This window comes from Hyperoodon ampullatus (genome assembly GCF_949752795.1).
Source record: "Hyperoodon ampullatus genome assembly, chromosome: 7".
In the NCBI taxonomy this organism is placed as follows: domain Eukaryota; kingdom Metazoa; phylum Chordata; class Mammalia; order Artiodactyla; family Ziphiidae; genus Hyperoodon; species Hyperoodon ampullatus.
In genome coordinates this window covers 75445248-75469790 of record NC_136920.1, presented here as the reverse complement: position 1 = coordinate 75469790, position 24543 = coordinate 75445248, and the positions used below count along the sequence as shown (strand labels likewise).

Genomic DNA, 24543 nt, shown 5'->3' with positions numbered 1-24543 from the left:
CATTTCAACTTAATGAATGGTTCTGAGCTCCTATTCTTCTGGACTAGTGGGGTAGTGAAAATGTCTGTCATTTTAAGGATTCTTTGCTTTCATCTGTGTCATAGTTCTAGGAGATTCCAAGTAATCAAGACACTCGCAGGGAGACATCAGTCTGGTCCTTGGCCCGTGGAACACACAGGTCACCATGGAGATGTCCTGTTTATCTTTAAGGGCTCTTTGAGGCATCATAACAGTCAGGACACAATTGAAGATTTGGGAACTCCCCATGAGACCCTACCTACAGAGCATCCCACAGCCTTTCTCTCCCCAGAGTCTTATACACATCCCAGAAGGCAGCCTTGGAGGCAGAGCCCTTCCATCCAGAAACCATCCAAATCTCTGCTTTAATTACCTTCTGCCACCATGTCACCCACCACCCATTCAAAGGAATCCTTTTCTAGTCTACAATATAGAGGGCAATTCTTCTTCTCTCTGATTCCAACCCCACCCCAATATTCCCTCCAAACTCTAACCATCTCTGCTCTACAAAGGCAAGAGCTCTCAACCATGACTGCATATTAGAATCACTTGGACGTTTAAACAAAAACACTGAAGCCAGGTCACAACCCTAGACCAAATGAAAATCAAAGCCTCAAGGGGCAGATCCCAGGTATTGACTTTTGAAAATTCATGTCCTAAGTGATTCTAATCTGAGATGAGAGTTGAGACCCTCTGCCCTAAAGGGTTAGAATTTTGGAATCCTACTTTGGTACTTTCACATCCCTCCTCTGGAGGGGGAGGAAGGTGACAAAGTCTGTCTAAAGAAAGGGAAGAAAAAATGAATATACCAGGCAAACAAATCAAAACAAAAGGCAAATGCCTCCAAAGAACATCAGAGTTTTTAATTGGGTTTTGAAATATCCAAAGGTACAAGTCTTATTCTGACTTTTCCTATTCAGTATATCAATAAATGTAGTCTGTTATCTTTAATAAAATGTTTTGCATTCTAAAGCATTTGACAGAGCATTTCCCACTAAAGTAAAAGGAGTCTACAAGTCCATGACTGGAATTTTATTCTTATATCTGTATCACCTCTTGACTGAGAGGCAAGTAATTAGAACTTGCACCTTTTATGATGCCAGATAGTCAAAAGTATACCAGAGCAAATGTGTCCAAAACAAGCACATACTATGTGCTTGAAAGATAAGGATAATCAATGCATAATTTACTACTGTGCTCAATCAAGGTGGAGGATTTTCTACTTTAGCTCCATTTCATATGGCTCTGCTCAATGAGAAAATATCAGGTAGCCCATATTTGAAATGTTCTGTATTTCATCGACCTTAGTAGGAAAATACTTTCCAGAAAACTAGTGTAAAATTTCTTTTACATTTTTTAAACTGTTATCTCACATCTTTCATTATGTGGTACTTAATTTAAACCATTAAATTAATAGACTATTATATCTAACTTTAACTAAGCTTACTTGATTTCAGATACATACTTCCTTCAAGCTCTTCCATGCCAATATCAAAAAACATTAAAAATCTCTTAGCAAGATAATGGAAATCACATATGATATTTGTTATCTCACTTGTTCCCTTTATTTCTTACCTTTATGGAAAGTTTTTGGCATAAAAATGGGTGCTTACCCATTACTGTCAAGTACCTGTCTTATTGCTGCATGCTTTTATCATAAATCACAAGTATCCTCCTTTAAAGCTTCCTGAGTATTCAAAGGTAATGTCTTATCAAACAAGCTAAACACAGGGAGTTTAACCGGGGATAAATGAAAGTCAGGGACCAATAAATCAAGCAGGTTGACCATTTCAAAAATCAAAGGGTCCAGGGAAGAGGAAAGGACTCCCCAACCTCAATTTTCGATACTCCTCCAGCTTCAAAATTCATAAAAAAGCAAGGGCAACTCAGGGATCTCTTACAGAACAGAAAGTGATTTAGAATCACACACAAATTCCAAGGCCAAAAACTCCCCCAGTGACAAAGGTCCAATGTTTTCGATTTCACCAACAGAAACGTTCCTAGAAAAAAGCATGGAGCCTCATACAAATTACACGGTTATGTCAGGGAACCCCAGCCATCACAGTAATGATTAAGTTACAGCACATTTTAAAATTCTAGATTATATATATATATATATATATAGACACACACACACACACATATATTTATATTTATTTATTTATTTATTTTTATTTTTATTTATTTTTTTGTGTGTGTGGTTCACGGCCCTCTCACTGTTGTGGCCTCTCCTGTTGCGGAGCACAGGCTCTGGATGCACAGGCTCAGTGGCCATGGCTCATGGGCCTAGCCGCTCCGCGGCATGTGGGATCTTCCCGGACCAGGTCACGAACCCATGTCCCCTGCATTGGCAGGTGGAATCTCAACCACTGCACCACCAGGGAAGCCCTATATAATTATTTTCAATGTTGAATCCTCAGAACTTTTATTATCCCATGAGATACAACTTTTTAACTAGAAAAAAAGTAGGAAAGAGGTAACATTTCTTTTCTGTTTGATATATTGTCTTTCTTCTCCAGCATCATGCTTGGCATCTGCTGTCTCTGGTGCAGCCTTTCTCAAAGAGCTGTTGTTACAGCATAGAACTGGGAAAGGTAATTTTGGGGATCCTTCTCTGGAACTTGTCAAGGGCCAACACTATAGGATGTGAAATACCCAGTATGTATCTAAAACCTACTAAGACTTTAAAGAGGGATTGATTTGGTAAACTTGGAATATTTTTGATGGTGAATGCACATTTGAGTTTTCTCATCTGAAGATCTTCCCTCACTAACCATGAAATTCCTGGGCAAAGAGGTCATTTGTCACTAATGTCTTTGGCCATATTTCCTAACACTCATGACCGACACTAATTGTATATTGGACACATAAATGAATAAATGAATGAGTGAGTGAATGAATGAGTGAATCAGTCATTCAATAAATCAATGTACCACCAAAGCTCATATGTCTTCTTTAATTCTAGGCTCACTAATTTTTGGTTGAATGGAGATTTTCAATATGACTACTAACTTCTAAAATGTTAGCACCAGAGTAAATGACAAACTAAAAAAAAAGGACAGAAAAAAATTACCCAATGTACTTTGAAAACCAACTGAACAGTGGCAGCAGATACTAACTGATTTGGGACAGAGACTAGAATGATCTTTGGAAATAAGAATGTAAATAATGAGAAATGCCAGGTCAGGAGCTCATGGCAGACAAAAGGATGTTTTCAGGCCTGTCAGTTTCTCCTAGCAAATTTCTTCTGGAAACGAAGCATCTGAAAAGACCTCTTACAGCGGCAGATATCTGTTATATACCTCATTTATTACATAGACTACTAACCACTTGGGGGAAGAAGTCTTCTTTGCCAATAAAGAAATGACAGAAATTAAAGGTGTGGACCTGCTTATCTTGTAAAGAGCACATTTGGCCTGACAGGCTTATTTTTTTCAGGACACCAAGGTAAATGTCAGAGTTCCAGCTTACTATGGAAATGTCTAATGGAGGACCTTGAATCTGGTCTAGAGGAGAAATTACCATCAGGGAGGATGCTTGTCTCTTATCTCTCCTCATTCCCATCCATATTCCATATTCCCATTCACATCTCATCTACATTCCCAAATTTCTACTTTACATGCATGCTAACATGCCTTGGTAAACTCCAATAGCTCCTCTTGGCTTGCAAAACCATTCCAAATGCTCCATCCTGACAATCAAACACCCTTTTCTTATTGCGTTTTGCTTGAACTTCCATCATAGCACTTAGTACAATGTGTTTAATATCATCATTATTTTTTGAGACTACATTCCCCATCACATTGTGAACTGCGACTAAAAAATAAGGTTAATTTAATCAGCAGCTCCTCATGTCAATGGACACAAAATTTGTTAAGAATCTACTGTATCATTTGCTATGGTATTTATTAGCACCATTCACCAAATACGTCTAATTATCAAACCTAGGTACATGGTAGGAAGGCCTTTCCTCTTCTCCTTGTAGTTGGTTGAGGACTGGTAACTACTTATAGTTAGTCAATGAGTTGTAGGTCAAAGGGATTTAGTTAGACTATATTTTGGCTGATACAAGATGCTCTAGGCTCTCTTTTCCCTGTCTTGGTGACTAGCAATGTTCACAATAGTGACTATTCCATCAGCTTATATCCCAAAGTCTTATGATAAGCAGAGCACCACTCCTGTTGACCAGTGAAATACATGAGCAACAAACAAAACCTGATTATTTTAAGTCACTCATGTTTGAGGTTGTTACTGCAGAACATCCTAACCTGGCTGATACAAGGGCCATGATAAATGTTTTCACACATATTATTTGATGTTCACAGTAACCTACAGTTACAGCAGATATGAGCAATGTTTTATAAGTGAGATTTAGAGAAGTAAACAATTAGCCCAGGGTCAAGCAGCTTTATTCATTCCCTCATTCAATCCTTATTGAGCACTGCCCTGTGCTGGGCTATAGTCTAAGTAGCCAAGGTAGAGCAGTGAACAAAAGGGAAAGGGTTCCTCCTCTCAGAGCTTACATTCTAATAGAAAGACATAAATTTTTAAAAATCATATACAAATAACAGAAACTCCAGATGGTGATAAGTGATATTCAGAGGATTAAAATCAGGTGACATGACAGAAAAATGGGTGGCTAATTATATGAATCAGAGAGAGCCTCTCTGAGCTGATCATTTTTAGGCTGAGATCTGAATGCCAAGAAAGCCAGGCATGCAGAGAATAAGAGGAAAGGACTTCTACAAAGAAGCAACAACTCATGCAAAGGTCCTAAGGCAGAACAAGCCTGTTGAATAAAAAAAACAAAGTCAAAAGTTTGGGTGGCCACCTCCTAATGGACAAGGATGGAAATGGTACAAGATAAAGTCAGAGAGGCAGAAAGGAAAAAAGTCACATAGGGTTTTAAATCAAAATAAGAATTAATTTGATTTTCTGAGAAATGGAAAACTATAAGAGATCTTTAGAAAGTCCTGGTTTTAAAAGTTTACCCTCATCACTCTGTGAAGAGAGAGTTACAGTAGAGCAAGCCTGGGGCAGCAGGTCCAGAATGGTAACCACTGAGGAAGTCTGGTAGTTTGGTAGTAGAGGATATGGACAGAAATGGATGAAGTGGACGGACTTAGGACAGGGCGTGGAGGGTAGATTCAACAAGTCTGATGTACAGACTGAAAGTGGAGGGACAAGAGAAGGAAAGCAATCAAGTATCACCAATAGCTTTCTGGCTTGAAAAACTAGATAGATGGTGCTTTCATTTGCTGAGATGCAGAAAATTGGAAGAGGAGGAGGTTTGCAGAGGTGGAAGGAAATCAAGAGTTCTGTCTCATACATGTTAACATGAAATGCCTATTAAATACCTATGTGTAGATGTCAAGTTGAATATATGATTCAGAAGCTCAGGAGAAAGACTGGAACTGGATAGAAATTTAGGAGTTATTAACATAGAGATGCTGTAATGTCATAATACTGAATGGAGGCATCTGAAAAGACGATATGGATGAACAAGAGAAAAGGGTCCAGGGCAGGGCTCTACAGTACTGTAACCTTTAAGATATCAGCAGAGGAAGAAGAATAGCTAGGGACACTGGGCAGGTGTGACCGGTGACATAGAAGGAAAATCAGGAAATACATTGTCTCAGAAGTGAATAAAATAATGTGCTTAAAAAAGGAAGATGTAGTCAGCTTTGCTAAATGCTGCTGAGAGGTCACAAGAGATAAGAAGATTAGGCTGAACAAAATGGAGCTCATGGTTGACCTTGATAAATGTACTCTCTGTCGAATGGTGCATCTGGAAGACTTAATGGGAGTGGATGAAGAGGGTGTGTGAGGTAAGTACATGTAAGGAAGGCAGTAACCACTGATGACGCAATTAAGACGTTTGCTATGAACAGAAGCAGAAAAGTGGGCAGTAGATAAGAAGAAATCTGGGATCAATGGAAGTTTTTTTTTAAGAAAAATATCTTATCCCCAATTCTATGACCTATGGGGGAAGTCCAAAAGCCCTCACTGAAATTTCTGACACTCCTGAGAGGAGGCCGTGGTGACTGTGATTGTTGCATTCATATCTGTATAAATGTACTTTGGGTAGCAGGGAAAGGATCGGAATGGTTACCTCTGCCTCTGAGGTCATGATATCCTATACACACATGTACCATTTCCCTCATTGTACCTCGTGTTAACCTGCATTCATTGGGGTCAGAATGGGGAGGGTCTCACCCAGTCTTCAAGGTCGCAGATTTTGCTGAAAGTTGGAGGGTCATGAGGAAGACTCACCCTGCATACTATACAGCAAAACCACCACAACAAAACCCCTCACTCTAAATATTCCTACCCTTAAAAGTCCTTTCAGCCATCCTTTCACTGAGCAGTTTTCGTTGACCCCTGTCCTCCACAGCACCTAGCCTTCTGCTTTCTGGCTGGTTCCTCTCTCCTCCCTCTTTTATTTCTCTCTTTTGTTCTAACTTTTCTATTCTCTCTCAGACAAAATACATGCGCAAACAAAACAAAAAGTTTCCCTGCAGAACTACTTACTCTTTTTTTTTGGATGATGTACCCACTGATACTCATACACTTGCCTTTTACTCCAAACAACACATTTCTCTTTCTAAAAGTAACTCTGGAGCTAGTTCTTAAAATACTACATTTTCCATCTGGTTGCATATATACTGTACAAACTACCAGGCAGAGCACCTGTCCTTAAGAGGCTTTCAACAAGCACCAGCTCTTGTCTTCCTCCATAGAGCAGAGGTGCTATGTATTCTGATATAATTTCAACAAGGCCTTTCCACCCAGCAGTGCCTTAATCAGGTCTGAGTTGCATGATATGGTGCCTCTGTGTTGGGAGACGATCCACTGCCTTTGCCTCATGTTAGGGTTAACATAAGTCAGGACCTGGACAGACCACTGAGAACAGAACAAGACTCATCTGTAATATCACAGATTTTTAGACGTGTTTGTTTACAGGTCCAAAAGAGTTTTGCCCCCTTAAAATGTTTGGATCACAGCATAATGTTTATGAAGTCTCTTTTTTCTCTGGGAATTTTGTAATAATATGTAAAAGACAGGTAAACAATATTTGGTCTACTGCAGGAGTCAGAACCTTGCATCAATCTGAAATCCTTTAGCCAAAGAACAGTAACGTAAAAATATACAACAATCAATGGCAAAGGTATTTGGACATACAAACATGCTTCTCAAACTTTTATAACTTTTTGCACCTCTGAAAAGGCCATTCAAAATAAAATATATTGGGGCTTCCCTGGTGGTGCAGTGGTTAAGAATCCACCTGCCAATGCAGGGGACATGGGTTCGAGCTCAGGAAGATCCCATATACCGTGGAGCAACTAAGCCCGTGTGCCACAACTACTGAGCCCACGTGCCACAACTACTGAAGCCCACATGCCTAGAGGCCATGCTCCGCAACAAGAGAAGCCACCGCAATGAGAAGCCCACACACCTCAACGAAGAGTAGCCCCCGCTCGCCACAACTAAAAGCAAGCCCACGTGCAGCAATGAGGACCCAACGCAGCCAAAAATAAATAAATAAATAAATTTTAAAAAAATTAAAATAAAATAAAATATATTAAGAAAAGAGTGGAATTCCACTGTGAGTGAAAATAAATTTAAAAATTTTAAAATAAATTAAAATAAATTAATTAATTTAAAAAGAAATCATTTTTTATATACCAGTCATTAGGACAAAGAGAAAGATGCCAAGAGTCAGAGAAATACACAGCATGACTGAAATCTTGTATTCAGGGAGCCCCTTCCTTATAGGTTACAGATTGGGACTTTAAAGACATTTCATCCAAGAGAAAAAAGACTCAGAATCTTCTACCACCCTTAACCAGTTTACTGTTCCAGTCTCTGTGTTCGTGATTTGAATGATAATGGAACCCCAACCAAATGCCCACCAAGCCAGCACTGCTCACACAGAGGCAGTGACCACAATCCCTGGAGTTCCAGTTTGGTGCTGACAGCCCAGTGATAAAGGGAAGAAGAGGGACAATAAGCATATGTCAGTGAAAAGTCTTGACTGGCTCCCATATACCCAATCTGTGCCCACCAGATACTCTCGCTCATACTTTAAATTTAACCTCTTGTCTTTCCCAATGAGAACAAAGTACATTTTCTCACATAAAAACACACTTCATCTTGATGGAAGGAAAATAGTTTGATACTTTTCTCATTTTGGAACTGATGTCTCTCTCTCTAAGTCCTTCAGTGTTACCATAGGCAACTGGGTCTTCAATTTCAAATCATATACCCATGCACGCACACACACACACAGAGGCAGAAATACTGGGAGTGGAAATAAATTAGGCAGACAAAATTTCTCTTATTATCACTTCATTCCTGAAAAGTTGATGATAAGATAATGCAAGAGAAGAACTAGTTAGCTAAAAATAGTACTTAGTGTACTTAGAGCTAAATGTAATGACACAGATATGGCACAGAGAAGGACTGAATCAGAAAAGCAACATTGCTTCTTAATGCTCACCGGTACAAGAGAAGTCATCCACGCGAATGTACCCTGGGACACAGTCACAGCGATATAACCCAGGCAAGTTGACACACACAGTGTTGGCATGACAGTAATGCATCTTAGCCGCACACTCATCAATATCTGAAGGAGAAAAAAAAGAAGCAATATCACGGTTAGTCAAATGGTTGAACCGGAATGTAATCATCTTACAATGAAATTAGAAAAAGCGAATGCCCATTGAAGCCAAGAGAAAAAGCAAGATGCGTTAAACACAAAAGCTTAAGTGCAAATTCAGCTGATGCAGAAGATCTCATCTTAAATTGAAAATATTTCTAGAAAGATGCATGGTGGGACACAACAGTGAAGAACCTAAGTATGAAGACTGAATATGTTATGATTAATCTCTAACCAAGAAAGATGCTTGTTTTAAATGTCCAAAATCAAGGAGTCTGTGTCCAGGCATTGATACCAACGAATATTTATTAGGTGTCCACTGTACATGATGTTGCTTTTATCAGAGAGATAAAGGGAATCCAGCCCCTCTCTGCTTGTTTTTCTTACTAAGACATGCTTTAATCCATCTGTTACAAAATGATGGTGTAGCCACTTTCTCCCACATTGTACTGTGAATACAGACTGCAGCTACTGTCTAATGCAAATTAATGTCTTTCACCCCTTAACCTGGAGATGCATCCCATGTCAAAGAATAATGGGCTGATTCAACAAAAAAGATCTTTTCTCTTGGAATGGAGATCAGAGCACCACCTGCTTTCTCATAAAAAGTTCATGGTAAGAATTAAGATAACCTACAACCTTAAGTACAGAGTTTAGTATTTTCTGGAATTTATGTTTTCAAAAATGGCTTTACAGCAATCTACAGATTCAATGCAATCCCTATCAAACTACCAATGGCATTTTTCACAGAACCACAACAAAAAATTTCACAATTTGTATGGAAACACAAAAGACCCTGAATAGCCAAAGCAATATGAGAAAGAAAAATGGAGCTGCAGGAATCAGGCTCCCAGACTTCAGACTATACTACAAAGCTACACTCATCAAGACAGCATGGTACTGGCACAAAAACAGAAAGATAGATCAATGGAACAGGATAGAAAGTCCAGAGATAAACCCACACAGATATGGTCACCTTATCTTTGATAAAGGAGGCAAGAATGTACAATGGAGAAAAGATAGTCCCTTCAATAAGTGGTGCTGGGAAAACTGGACAGCTACATGTAAAAGAATGACATTAGAACACTCCCTAACACCATACACAAAAATAAACTCAAAATGGATTAGAGACCTAAATGAAAGGCCAGACACTATCAAACTCTTAGAGGAAAACATAGGCAGAACACTCTATGACATAAATCACAGCAAGATCCTTTTTGACCCACCTCCTAGAGAAATGGAAATGAAAACAAAAATAAACAAATGGGACCTAATGAAACTTCAAAGCTTTTGCACAGCAAAGGAAACCATAAACAAGACGAAAATACAACCCTAAGAATGGGAGATTGGAGAAGAGGAAACAGAAGGGAAAACACAGGGGCTAAACTTTTTGTCTTTGCAGAGTTGGAAAGGGAGAGGACCATTTAGTCTGTACATTCACAGAACACTAATTAACCCTCTACTACACTTTGAGGCAGAGTGATGAACAAAACTCCATCATGGACCTCATAGCCTGGCAAGACACTGAGCAGAACTTATATGTTCTACCGATAATGTGAGATCATTTCATGGGGATTTGACCTAGTCTGAGAGGTTCAGAGAAGGATTCTCTATGGAAGTGATTGCTCATCCAAGACCTGAAATAGAAATGAAACAGGTGAAGGGGAGGGGAATAACATACCAGATAGAGAAGAATAAGAAGAATTTGTTAGAGGAGGGAACTTTGCCTAGTTGAAGAGAAACTGGAAAGATGAGCTTGGGCCAGACCCTGCTGGGCCCTGGAGACCACGTAAAGGAGCCTGGGCTTTAATCATGGTGGTGACACAGTCCAATTTCTGTTCTCAAAATATCACTTGGCTGTAGTGAAGAGAATGGATTGGAGCAGGGCAAGCTGAAGGCTAAATCACACAGAGATGCAGCCACACTGAACTCATTCTGTACTGCTAGGATGCCCAGCCATTCTTTAAGATGAGAAACTAGTCAGGACTTGCCTCAGAGGCAATTCAATCTTCCACCCATGAGCCACAGCTGCCAACCAGGCTGCTGATGGCAATGACTGTTTCTCTCTCATGGACCCTTGTCAGCTCCTCCCAGAGAGAAACTCCTGGCTCATTTCCCTCAGGCCACTGCCTAACTGCTGAGAGGTGTCTGCCTCATCTAGATTTGAAGGAGTTACTTGGCCATAACAAGTTTATTTTGATTCAAACAGCTAAGCTATCTCCTTGTTTCATAGGATGCCAAGGCCCTGAGTAAAAATATTTTCAAAAATCAGAAAGGGGATGTTAGGAAACCCCAGAGAGAATTTCTCACATAGGTTTATCCAACCCTTGCTCTCTGCGAGCCACCTAGGACCCCATGGCCACACATCCCTGCCACTCTGCTGATGTGTCTTTGAGTTGCTTTTGTTTTCAATTCATACCATTGGTAATTCCAGCCCTTGCATATCTAATAATGCTCTGGTACCAGTCCAGAAAGAGGAAGAACCAAAGTAAGGCAGAAAAGTTGACAAATGTACCAGAAAATTAAACTATCACAATCTTATCTTTGTTGCTTATCTTCTATCACACAAACAGCAGATATAAAAATCACTTCCTGGTAAAAATGATGGTAGGGAGAGAAAAAGTGTTTAGAGTCATCGGTTAGGTCCCTTGAGACAAGAGGATGGAAGAAAGTAAGGAACTGACAATTCCCCTAGTTACAGGATGGGAACAGGGGATGGAGGGGAGACACGTCTGCCTAAGAAAGATTGCCTCTCCATCCTCAGGGAAAGGCACAACCCTGGAAACAGTTTCAAGAGGATTCAAGAGTGCTTCACAAGCAAGTCTGGTTATGCAGAGAATCAAAACAGAATTAACATCTTCAGAGACCTGGGATATCCTGAGAAAATCTTGAGAAATAGAAAACAACTGAGATTTTTCAAAACGAGCCTAGGACAAATGCTTTTTGTTCACAGACAAAAGATCCTAAAAGGTCATGAATAGTTACCCAAAAAAAAAAAAAGAAAAAGAAACAAACAGAACTCCCCAATTAAAGAATGAACTGATGCTCAGAGAGAGAAACTGAGTGAGCCCAAAGCAATGAGGGTTTTTTTTCTTTCTTTTAATATATAAATTTATTTAGTTAGTTAGTTATTTTTGGCTGCGTTGGGTGTTTGTTGCTGCACATGGGCTTTCTCTAGTTGCAGCAAGCGGGGTCTACCCTTCGATGTGGTGCGCAGGCTTCTCACTGTGGTGGCTTCTCTTTGTTGCACAGCACGGGCTCTATGCGTGCGGGATTCAGTAGTTGTGACATGTGGGCTCAGTAGTTGTGGCTCGCAGGCTCTAGAGTGCAGGCTCACTAGTTGTGGCACACAGGCTTAGTTGCTCCATGGCAGGCATGTGGGATCTTCCTGGACCAGGGCTCAAACCCGTGTCCCCTGCATTGTCAGGCGATTCTTAACCACTGCGCCACCAGGGAAGTCCCACAATGAGGTTTTTAAATGTAAGCCTGAAAAGCCATCTGACTTTTGCCCAGGTGGTGATTGTGCTTTGCCTAAAGCAGGTCCCTCTCTCAAGCAATGGTCCTTTCCAGTCTGATATTTACCCAAAAGCCAGAAGGCAAGAAGAGGCAATGTCTGAGACTGAACTTCAAAGGAGAAGTTGAACACACTCAAGGCCAGGCTCAATCTAAAGGTTTTGATTAGTCTAGCAAGAATTTCTAAGAACCACAGTTAAGATGACTGCCAGAAGGATGAATGGATAAAAATTTTAAAACACATCATTAAGCACAGTATGATACCAAAATGAATAAGAGACTAATAGTTGCTAATCTCAAAAGGTAAAACTAGGAACAGCCCCTAGCACCTGGTTAATACCCAGTAGATGTCATTTTGACATATGAGACACTATGCTAGGTACTCCACAGGTAGCATCCCATCACCCCATTTATTCCACTTGACTACTTACTATAGGAGATAGATACCCCCATGTCAAGATGAGGAAACCAAGGCTCAGAGATTATTAGATCACTTGTCCAAGGCATAAAGTCAGTAAGCCTAAGACCCTGGGTTTGAATCCACAGTCTCACTTCAAAGTTGGCATTGATTTCACTGGGCCAGTTCTAGCCCTCCATAACTTTTCGATCCTGTGACTATGTTACACATGGCTGATGCTATCACAGAGTGTATGGAAACAGGCAGATCTCCAAATTCTATGTCCATGTGCAATACTGTTCATGACATTTGTTTTGTATTAAACTCTCTGTTAAAATAGTAAAGCTATACTGTGCATCACCGCTTCTGTGGCTCTTTTATATTAAATCCTAACACTTTCAAACTTTAGATTCCAGAGATCCAGGACCCCAAAACAGGTGATAGCATTCTGCTCTGAGCTAGAACCCTTGATACAACCTTAACTCAGGATCCTTAAGACTACTGAAGGCCCCCTGTAGGATTAGAAACTAGTGACAAAGGGGCCTGGGTCTTTTATTAAATGTTGTTAGAGAAACATCTATAAACCCCACTGCAGTATATATCAGCTGGAGTATAATGGGGCTCAAATTGTGATTCCTTCTTATAGATTGCTTGTCACCTTTGAAATATCAGTGCTTGTCCTCTCATGGTCTTCTGGGGTAAAAAAAATACATGATTTATGTCCCTTCCCAGAAAAATAGTTTGTTTTTGTTTTAAGAAGGTATACCTATGGACTTTCAAATGCAACCTGATGTGGCATAATGATTCTTCACGCATCACCAGCCTCCATCTGCATAAGACTGTTCAGAACAAACAGAGCTGAATTTGGCATCGTCGTCATTAAATTAGAGTGTAGAGCTTGGGTAGCAAAGACAGAAGCAAATGCAAAGAATTCTCTAAATAAAACAGTGTGATCTACTCAGACTTGTTACATAAGAATTTCCTAGAAAAAGGCAGCCCAGAGAGGGCTGGATGCAGAGGGTGAGGCGAGGAGGAGTAGGGGGAGAAGTTATGCCCCACTCCCTGTGCACATGTGAAAAAGAAACAGAGTGAACAAAGAAAACCAATACTTATGGAGACTGTGCTCTGTGCCTAGAACTGTGTGCATCTCATTTCATTATCCCCAACCATCCAATGGACTGCCATCAGAAACGACATGGAGAGCACCTACAATTTCACCCCAGGTTTCTGTGACTTCAAGAGCACACTTCTTCCACTCTGACTGTTGGACACGAGCGCTAGATTGACAGTCAAGAGTCAAGCTCTAGTCTTGCTCTTTCTGTTAGTAACCCTAGCACTGGGCACTTCTCTAGACATCGGTTTTCCCATTTATAAAATGGTGAGTTGGATCAGAGAGCATCTAAAGACTTCCCTGGTTCTAAAGTTCTTGACACATTCAGGTGTTTCTGTCCTCACAATTCATCATAAACCCTGCCTCTGTAGCATTATATGCTGGGCCACCAGCTTTCATCCTGTTTCAATGAGCTTGAAGATGTTCCAGATGTCTTTTCCAAGACAAAAGTCCTAGAAAATACTACTAAGATGACCTGAACCTTCACACTGTTCCTTGATACCTGTTTCAACTGAGTTGGCATCTCCCCAGAAAATGAAGAACGGCCAGGACTAGCAACAGACATTCAAACAAAAGCACAGCTCAGGGGTTTCCCTGGTGGTGCAGTGGTTGAGAGTCTGCCTGCCGATGCAGGGGACACGAGTTCGTGCCCCGGTCCGGGAGGATCCCACATGCCGTGGAGCGGCTGGGCCCGTGAGCCATGGCCGCTGAGCCTGTGCGTCCGGAGCCTGTGCTCCGCAGCGGGAGAGGCCACAGCAGTGAGAAGCCCACGTACCGCAAAAAAAAAAAAAAAAAAAAAAAAAAAAAAAAAGGCACAGCTCAGGACAAGTCCTCCAGGGACTAGTAAGATAACTTGCAGAGCAATTCTACCAGACTTTAATCTCCTGACTTTTCAGAAATCATGAGTTATAAAAACTCATGATTCAGAAATCATGAGTTATAAAAATCCCAGGGGCACTGGGATTGATATTAGAACTGTCAATACTCTCCCAACTGTGTCACACTGGATATTTTGTAAAGTGAGGGCTTATATGGTCTTTGATTTGAACTTATAAAAATCCAGTGAAGCAGACAAGATATGAATTATTATGACCTTTTTCAGATGAGAAAATAAAGACCTAGAGAAGAATTCTGACTTGCCCAAAGGTACATAGATAATCAGTGAGCTGGTAACAGAATCAAGGTCTTCTAACTCTGGAGTTAGTGCTTTATCCAATGTTCCATGCTTCTCTATAATTATTGTTTTCTTCCTAAAGCAAGGGGAGAGAAATTAAATGCCTATGGAATCTAGAAATATAAACCAAATGCCAACAGAAGCCAGGTAGAAGATATACGTGCAAAATATGCCCCTTCCCCAAAATAAATAAGGTATATATTATTTTTCCTAAAATATAAATCAATCCCTCCCTCCCTACCTTTCTCTCCCTTCCCTCCCTCACTCTATCAATCTCTCTCAATCGTTTTCATTTCTCTACTTCCAAGAACAAAGAAATGGTTCTCTCTTACAAGGTACAAAACACTGTGCAAGGCGAATGATACATGGAAAATGACACTAAACCTCAGTGGAGGAAAGACAGTGGAAGAATTTGAACTGTTATCTTCACTTTACAGATGAGAAACTAGGGCCATAGGAATGGACAGTTAATTGTCTAAGGTCCCACAGCCAGGAGGTGTACCTGGACTGAGAGGATGTGAATTCAGGCAGCTTGGCTCCAGAGTTTGTACTCATCACTCTGTAGTATCGCCTCCCACGGACTGTGGGCTAGATCTCTGATCTTTCTAGAGAAGTTACGTACCCTAGTATTAATTTAACTTTTTAAAATAGTGGCTCCATTTTTTTTTCAAATATTTTGAACCAAGCAAAACACATCTGCCTATCAGATTCAACCCACAAATGTCTGTGCCTTGAAGCATGTTATCACAAGGAGCTTTGGGGGTTAGGGGGGTGTAAGAGAGAGGGGTGGGAAGAGAGAGAGAGAGAGGAAGGAGGATGGAAGGGAGGATGGAAATGGGGAAGGAAGGAGGAGGAGAAGGGAGGGAAGGAGGGAGGGGAAGGGAGAGAACATGACAGGAAGTAAAGAGAATATAGGAAGGCAAAGAAAAGGGAAAGTAAGACAAGAAAAGAGAAGAGAAGAGAAAAATAAGACAATCTAGGGAGCTTCCTATATAACGTCTATGGACTGAGTTGTGCTCCCCCAGCAAATTCATTATGTTTATACACTAACCTCCAATGTGATGGCATGTGGAGATGGGGTGTTTGTGGGGTAATTAGGTTTAGATAAGGTCATGAGAGTGGTGCCCTCCTGATGAGATCAGTGCCTTTTAAAGAAGAGACACGAAAGAGCGTACTCTCTCTCTGCCACGTGAGGACACAGGGAGAAAGCAGCAATCTGCAAGTCAGGAAGAGAGCCCTCACCAGAACCAACCCTGCTGGCACCCTAATCTCAGACTTCCAGCCTCCAGAACTGAGTAAATTTCCATTGTTTAAGCCATCCAGTCGATGGCACTTTGTTATGACAGCTCCAACTGACTAATACAATAACCCTTTAAATTTCTGTTGCCTGGTGAGATGAATTTTTACATCATATTCCAAGATATGTGTCAAACAAACATGTTGCCTGCCAGATCAAATATTTGCAGATTAAGAATTCAAATAACCTTTTGGTCATCCCATGCATAGTAAAGAAGTCTTCTCAAACAGGGTTAAATACATCATAAGGTAGAAGTTAGATCGTTGGATTTTCTGACATTTTAAAAGTATTTCCCATATATAGCTACGTCAGATATTTGCAAATTCATGCTAAGATTTCTTTTCCCCCTGCTGGGCTCAATTTCAGAATTAAATACTGTCATAAAGCAACATCTCTTTGTGCCACTGGGAATCACAGCACACCAATTTTTAGCTGACATCGGAAGAACATTGTAAGATACCTCTCTCTGATTTTTTTTTTTCTTCTAGGCTGGTTTTTCTGACCTTGGAGAGTATCCACAAACTGATGCTGAGCATCTGCAAGGAAAGAAGCTCATTGAGTGAAAGGTGACTCATTCAGCTTTAGCTGTAGGCTGTGCTCCAGCCTACCTGAATCTATTAATATCTGAACCCTACTTCAGCCAACGTTACCAACAAAATGAGTGAGCGCTTCCAAAAACATCCAAGATTTCCTCCTGAGTTATGAGTCAGTTGGAAATGTGGAAGCTATGATGGTCTCTTGCCTTCCCTACCCCTGGGAAAGGAAATTCAAGAGCTATTAAGAGACTGCTGAATTCTAGAGGCAGTAACGATTCCGAAGGTCAGTGAGATGTGGTCCTTGTATTCTGGCTTTTATACTAAGTGAAAAAAGCCAGATCATACAGAACCAGTCCTAATCCAGTAAAGAGGCAGTTACCTGAACATGAACAAAGTTCTACCGGAAAAAGAAGTGGCTAATTCCATCAAAAACTACTGAGGAAGTTTTCACCCAAAAGATGTTTGTTGTGAGTCTTGAGAAGGCAAGAAGAAGCCTTCATAAAATGTTGATGGCCTTCCCTTATCACTTTGATTGGGCAGCAATTCTTCGTTTTCCCCCAGCCTTATTAAGACATAATTGACATATAACATTGTGGAAGCTTAAGGTATACAATGTGTAAATTTGATACACTTATTATTGTGAAATGATCACTACCATTGCCTTAGCTGACAGCTCCATCAGGTCACATAATTACCATTTCTTTTTTGTGGTGAGAAGACATAAGACCTACTTTCTTAGCAACTTTCAAATACATAATACAGTGTTGTTCATTATAATCACCATGCTGTACATTAGATCCCAAGAACTTATTCATCTTATAACTAAGAAGTTTGTACTCTTTGACCATCAAAAGATGAATGAAAAAAGATGTGAGATACACAACACACACATACAATGGAATATCATTTAGCCATAGGAAGGAAGTCTTACCATTTGGAACAACATGGATGAACCTTGGGAGTATTATCCTAAATGAAATAAGCACTTATCTCTCAGACAGAGAAAGACAAATACCGTAAGATACCACTTATATGTGGGATCTAAAAAAGCCAAACTCATAGAAATTACTAAACTGGTGATTACCAGGGGCTGGCAGTTGGGGAAAATGGAGAGATGTTGGGCAGCTATTCTTTTGCTTTACAAAGACACACAAAAGTTAGCCAAGAGTGAATGAGATGGGAGACTGCAGTACCACAAGCCAAGCATCTCCATCCTCTTTATCTCTGGTTGCACTATTCTTTCTAGAGGTAGCATTTATTGATCACTACTTTGTGCCATAGTTATAAAGCACTTTGCATGTATTAACCCATTTCATCCTCACAAGTACCATATGGATAGGTATATATTAAAACTTTCATTTTATTTTATGGAGGCACAAAAGGTTAAACAGCTGGAAGGTGACCTCAGAGAATTTGAACCTTGGTATCTACTCTATTCTGCCTCTCTAACAAAGCCACCTTAGCTTCCCCTTCCTCATATCCACTTTCCTCGGTTAATTAAATAGCAATTTCCTGTAGCCACAATTTGTCAAATTATTTATTCACCACTTTTCCCATGCAGTCAAAATAAAGTGCACAGAGGTTTCAGTCTTTTAAAAATAAATGATTTGATGCCAGAGGTTTATATCTGATTCACTACAGTATCAAATTAACCAGTGATTAAATACCAGGCTCTGAATTATACAAACAAACAGGCTCCTGTGGACCTATGGGCAGTTCGTTAATGAACACAACCGGGTTTCAATAAAACCAGTCCTTGTCTTCCAGCACCTGTATGAAGAATGATGATCAGCTGAATGTCCTCAGGAAGGACAGCTACTTCCCTGTGCCTTTCCCCATATAAAGAGATTCCTTAGATGAAACGATCTTGAATTGAAATCAACATTATTCCCAACTCCAAATTTTTACACATCTGACTGAATCCATCTTATCTAATATGAAAGCCGAAACCATAAAGCATTTAAGGTGGTCCTTAAAATTCACCAAGTCCAGACTCCTATGAAAAGTGATTGTTGAAAAATTTAAAAATAAATGGATGAAGAGAAATGAGAAAAAACCCACAGAATAATGACTCATAACCCACTTTCCTCTAAAAACACAATTCAAAAGTACAATGGAAAACACCATTCAAAAGGAGGAAAATGGAAGAGAATCGGGTTTTCATAAAATCCACTGGTCTTGAGCTACTTTTAAATGGAAGAACCATTTAAAAAATAATAATAGTTAATGTTTGTGTAGCATTTACCAAGTACCAGGCACTGGTCTACATTTATTAACTAATTTAATTCTCATAATAACCCTTTGAAGTAGGTTTTTCATAATTTCAAGTCTATAGGTGAGGAAATTGAGGCATGGGAGACTAAGCAACTTACCCAAGGTCACCCAACAAGGAGCGGGCAGAGCTAGAACTCAAGTCCAGGCAGACCTGGCTCCCAAGGTAAGACTTTAATCTTCACACCCTCACTCTCAACTGGGTTCTTGGAGGAGTGAAAAAATCTTAGCTATTTTTAAAAGTTTGTGAGTCTCCAAAGGGCCACAGCACAGGAGCAGATATATAGTATATCTCTGGTATTAAATTTTCATGAGAAAATGATCAGGAAAAAAATGTCAAAAAGACATTAGGGGGCTGACAATGAAAAAAACATTTAAGACATATTGCTCTATACTGAAGTAACTCCATTTGGAATAACATCTAACTTGGAAGCTCAATATAAAAAACAGAATTAAACCCTACATCAAATTAAAAAGCTTCTATATGGCAAAGGAGACCATCGACAAAATGAAAAGGCCACCTACTGAACAGGAGAAAATATATGGAAATCATATATCTGATAAGGGCTTAATATGCAAAATATACAAGAACTCATACAATTCAACAGAGAAAAGTCAAACAATCTGATTAAAAAACAGAAGACCTGAATAGACATTTTTCCAAAGAAGACGTATAAATGGCAAAGAGTCTCATGAAAGTTACTCAACATCCCTAATCATCAAGGAAACACAAATTAAAACCACACTGAGCTATCACTTCACACCTGTCAGAATGGTTTTCATCCAAAACACAAGAAAAAACAAGTGTTGGTGAGGATGTGGAGAAAAGGAAAGCCTTGTGCACTGTTGTTTAGAATGTAAATTGGTGCAGCCACTGTGGAAAACAGTATGGAGGTTCCTTTAAAAATTAAAAATAGAACAAATGGGCTTCCCTGGTGGCGCAGTGGTTGAGAGTCCGCCTGTCGATGCAGGGGACGCGGGTTCGTGCCCCGGTCCGGGAAGATCTCACATGCCGTGGAGGGGCGGAGCCCGTGAGCCATGGCCACTGAGCCTGCGCCTCTGGAGCCTGTGCTCCACAACGGGAGAGGCCACAACAGGGAGAGGCCCGCGTACCGCAAAAAAAAAAAAAAAAAAAACACTACCACATGATCCAGCAATTCCACATCTGGGTATTTATGCAAAGGAAATAAAATCACCATCTCAAAAAGGTATACACACCCTATGTTTACTGAAGCATTATTTACAATAGCCAAGACATGGAAACAAGTGTCCATCAATGGATAAAAGGATAAAGAAAATGTGATATATATAGATTTAGATATAGATGTAGATATAGATATAGATATATATACATACACACACACACACACACACACACACGATGGAATATTATTCAGCCATAAAAAGATAGAAAACCTTGCCATATGTGACAATAGGGATGGGGGACCTCGAGGGCATTATGCTAAGTTCAGTGAGACAGAGAAAGAAAACACCATATGATCTCATTTACATGTGGAATCTGAAAAAAAAAATCCAAACTCATAGAACAGATTGATGGTTGCCAGTGGTGAGGAGGTGGACAAAATGGGTGAAAGGCGTCAAACTTCTGGTCATAAGACAAGTAAGTCATGGAGATGGAATGCACAACATGGTCAGTATAGTTAACAACACTGTATCGTTAAAAAGAAAAGATTTAAGCAGAGCTGCAATGGTAAAGAAGAGGATCAGGCATAGGGTTGGGATGAAGAAAAAAAAGAACCATCTACCCTTTAGCCGTGGCGAATAACACTGCAATGAACACTGGTGGACAAGTATATGCTCAAGTACCTGCTTTCAACACCTTTAGGTGTAGATCTAGGACTGGAATTGTGGGGCTATCTGGGAATTCTATGCTTGGATTTTGAAGAACCGCTGAACTGTTTTACTGCCCCAAACTGTTATGGCTGCACCAAGATGAGGGGTTTGCAGGGGCTGGGAGGAGGGAAGGATGAGAAGCCATGGCTTAACGGTTACAGGGTTTCTGTTGAGTGATGAGTAAGTTTCATAAATAGAGAGTGGTGATGGTTGCACAACACTGTGAGTGCAATTAATGCCATGAAATTGTACACCTAAAAATGGCTAAAATGTCAGACGTTAGGTCAAATGAAATGTCAAATAAAATTTAACACACAATTTGTAAACTAATGTACTGTGTCAGGCACCATTGGTTTGAACACTTTACGTCAGTGAACTGTACGGTATGGGAATTATACCTCCATAAAGCTGTTTGAAAAGGGGGCAAGGGTGACAGTCCCAAACCTGTATGTCTCAGGGGGACAAAACCAGGTAAGCCCCTGCGCAGCTGAATGTCACAGAGCTAGAAAGAAAACTATGTGGCCCATCTCAGTTCAAAGCCCAGCTTCACTACCAATGAGTGTTACTCTGGGCAAGTTACGGGATATCTCTGAACTGGGTTTCCATGTCTGAGGAGTGCAGTATCCTCATGCAGAGTCAATGAGACAGCGTGCGTGACACACGTGTGCACCCTGGACAGGGTCCTGGGCCTCCACAATGTCTTTGGCTGCCTCTTCTCACTTTTTGGCTTCAAAGGCAGCCATTCTTGACAGGCTGCCAGGCCTGGCTCTCCTCTCTAGCCGGCCTTGGGGGACCCAAGCCAACGGGAGCGGGCTTCTCAAGTTAGCGTCCTCTGCCCGTCAGTGACTCCTCCACAGAGCCAGCCAACGCCCCTTGACTTGTTCCTTCAAAGATGAGAAGAGGCAGTCACTCTCCTCCTCCTCGCCCTGCGGGTCCCCATTCCCCATCCCCATTGGTGACAGCAGGGCTGCCACCCGCTGCTCAGGCTAACTCACTTTCCTTTTCCTCCTGAGAGCAGCTGCCATTCCTGGGACTACATGATGGCGCGGACAGTCGATCTGTTGAGGGTGTGTGTGTGCACGTGTGTGTTCTGTAATGTCTCTGTCCAGTAAAGTGTGAAAAGTTAAAATGCCGAAGTTTAAAAACTCAGAATTTATGCCTTTTGAGTTGAAACCTCCTTTGAGAGCAGCAGATTCTTAATTTAAAAAGAGGCTGATAACAAAGATGAATTGGTCTTCCTACTTTAGGAAAGTGAACTTAATCTTAGAAAAATAAAATTTAAATACCAATAATAATAATAATAATGGCATTTTGGTGAGGTTAAAAAAATGCTGAGATCCCTCCTTTTAGATATACATTGAGATCTGATTCAAAGATATGCCTGAGAGTTGCAAACAAATTTTAGAATTTTAAAATATACCCCCCCCTCCACAGAATAAACAGAGAAAAAGAGGCAGAGAAGGGGGTGGTGGAGATGGAATTGGGAGGCATTGATTACCAAATGCTCATCTAAAAATATTTACTGGGGAGAAAAGCTGGAGGAAGAAAAGAGGGCCAGAGCTCAGTCAATGGCAGACCCCTCTCCTTTTCGGGGTCTTATACACCTTAGCCCGTGGAGGACCTAATTCAAGGTAAAGATGCTTTTACCAAGTGGTACAACCAGGGCTCTCTAAAAAGCCACATTAAAAATTACTATTGATCTTTCCAAGGATTGCGGCACTATTTCGGGCTGGGGGGACAGGGTGGGGCAGGTGTTTTCTCTGTGGGTTCCTGAGGGTGAAAGTGCTTACCTGGGCCCAAGCCTGGCCCTGGGATGCTTACTCTGCCTTCAGGAGCTCAACGGGCCAGGAACTCTGATGGCTGGTGTGGTGACAGAGATGAGGCTAGCTTGGCCAGGGCGTCCACAGTGAATAAGGGGAGACCGAGGCATAAACAAAGAAGGACACTGAGGTTGAAGCCACTTTGGGGGGAATATTCATGGAAGAGCCACAAGGAGGTAATGAGCAATTCTATCCAGCAAAGGGCGTGATGGGAACTGTCATAAAAGAAATGTTCACACAATTGATAAGGGAGAAGGTAGAGAACGGACTTGAGGATATGGGGAGGGGGAAGGGTAAGCTGTGACAAAGCCAGAGAGAGTGGCATTGACATATATACACTACCAAACGTAAAATAGATAGCTAGTGGGAAGCAGCCGCATAGCACAGGGAGATCAGCTCGGTGCTTTGTGACCACCTAGAGGGGTGGGATAGGGAGGGTGGGAGGGAGGGAGACGCAAGAGGGAAGAGATATGGGGACATATGTATATGTATAGCTGATTCACTTTGTTATAAAGCAGAAACTAACACACCACTGTAAAGCAATTATACTCTAATAAAGATGTAAATAATAATAATAATAATAAAATAAATAAAAAAAATAAACTGCTTTGACCAGAAAAAAAAGAAAGAAATGGGAAGGACAGGAATCCCTGCAAGAAGGATTACCAGAGGAAAGGCCCAGGCCGTGAAGGAGACACATCTGTGAACATGACTTCACAGAACTGAAAGGCAGTGAAGGAACCAGACAGAACCAAGGAAAGTGGGGGAAAGGTGAGCATAGGTCAAAGCCAGGCCTTGAACGTCATGCTCAGGGGTCTCCACTTCAGTTCTGAATTAAAAGGGTTATATGGACTACATGGAAACACAAGCTGCTTGAGGATAGCAATTTTTTGAACACGAGGAGTTGACAAATATTTTTCTTTCATTCTTAACGAAAATATTAATGAGGTGTATACACCTATTGAGTGCAGTGATTTTTTTTACTACTTAGTTCATTGTTGTGGATCAATGTAAATGAACTGTTGTAGATCATTGTTGTAGATCAATGTAAATGAATGTAAATGAATGAATGAATAGAATTATTAAAGTGTTTTCATCTAGAGAATAACACGATCACTGATGCATTTGTAAAAGATCATTCTGGAAATGCATGGAGGGTGGATCTGGCAGGAGAGCACTGGTGACCACGATAAGAACAGCACCAGTAGAATGAGGGTAGAAGTCTGGCTGCAGTGGGTTGATAAGTGGAGAGAGAGTGTGCACGAGCTTGCAGCTGAAAGATTATACCCAGGGACAGGAGTTGATGAATTTAGGGACAGAGCCACTAAGTGATGGCAAGGTCAAGAGCTTAATGAAGAGGTGTGGCAGCGACGGTGACTGTGCTCCCAAAGATACAAATCTTCAAGGCAAGTCTTTTGCCAAGAATGAGGGCACAGCTCAGCGTGGAGATGAAATGTGAGCAACCAGGTACCAAAGGCCTCCGTGAGTGAGGGGGAGTGGCCAGGAGATGTGTCACTGATGGCAACTAGAAGGGACAGCAGGTGTCATGAGCAGATGGCTGAGACTTCAAAATAGAAAAGGTTTTGTTATGAGGAAGAAAGAAATTACTCTAGATGCAGCAAAGCTATCTTTGGAGAAGCCAATGTCACCCCTGGCCTCCAAGGTACATGAGGTTCGGAAGAAAATGCAGTCTCCGCTCAGAGAGCTGTAGGAGAGCTGTATTCTGAGAGGAATTCAAGGAGGCTGAGAGATGGAGGGACGTTATTCTGCAGCGAGTTTGAGGACATGGGGGCATTTGTTTACAAGGCAACAAGGATTCCAGAGAACACAGTGCAATGGGAGGAAAAAGACCAGACAGAAAGAAGAATCAGCTCAAAGGACACACAAAATAGG

The 24543-nt window shown here is 40.9% G+C and overlaps 1 protein-coding gene across 3 annotated transcripts in view; it reads right to left on the bottom strand.

Moving 5' to 3' along the window:
- NELL1 (neural EGFL like 1) overlaps nucleotides 1–24543 on the bottom strand; it is a gene marked incomplete at both ends in the record, with an annotated part of 886110 nt that overhangs the window by 470561 nt on the left and 391006 nt on the right. For all 3 annotated transcript variants that reach the window (XM_079707393.1, XM_079707394.1, XM_079707395.1), the window contains one exon: nucleotides 8519–8644. In XM_079707393.1, the coding sequence (XP_079563519.1) occupies nucleotides 8519–8644 (126 nt within the window). The remainder of the gene's footprint in view (nucleotides 1–8518; nucleotides 8645–24543) is intronic.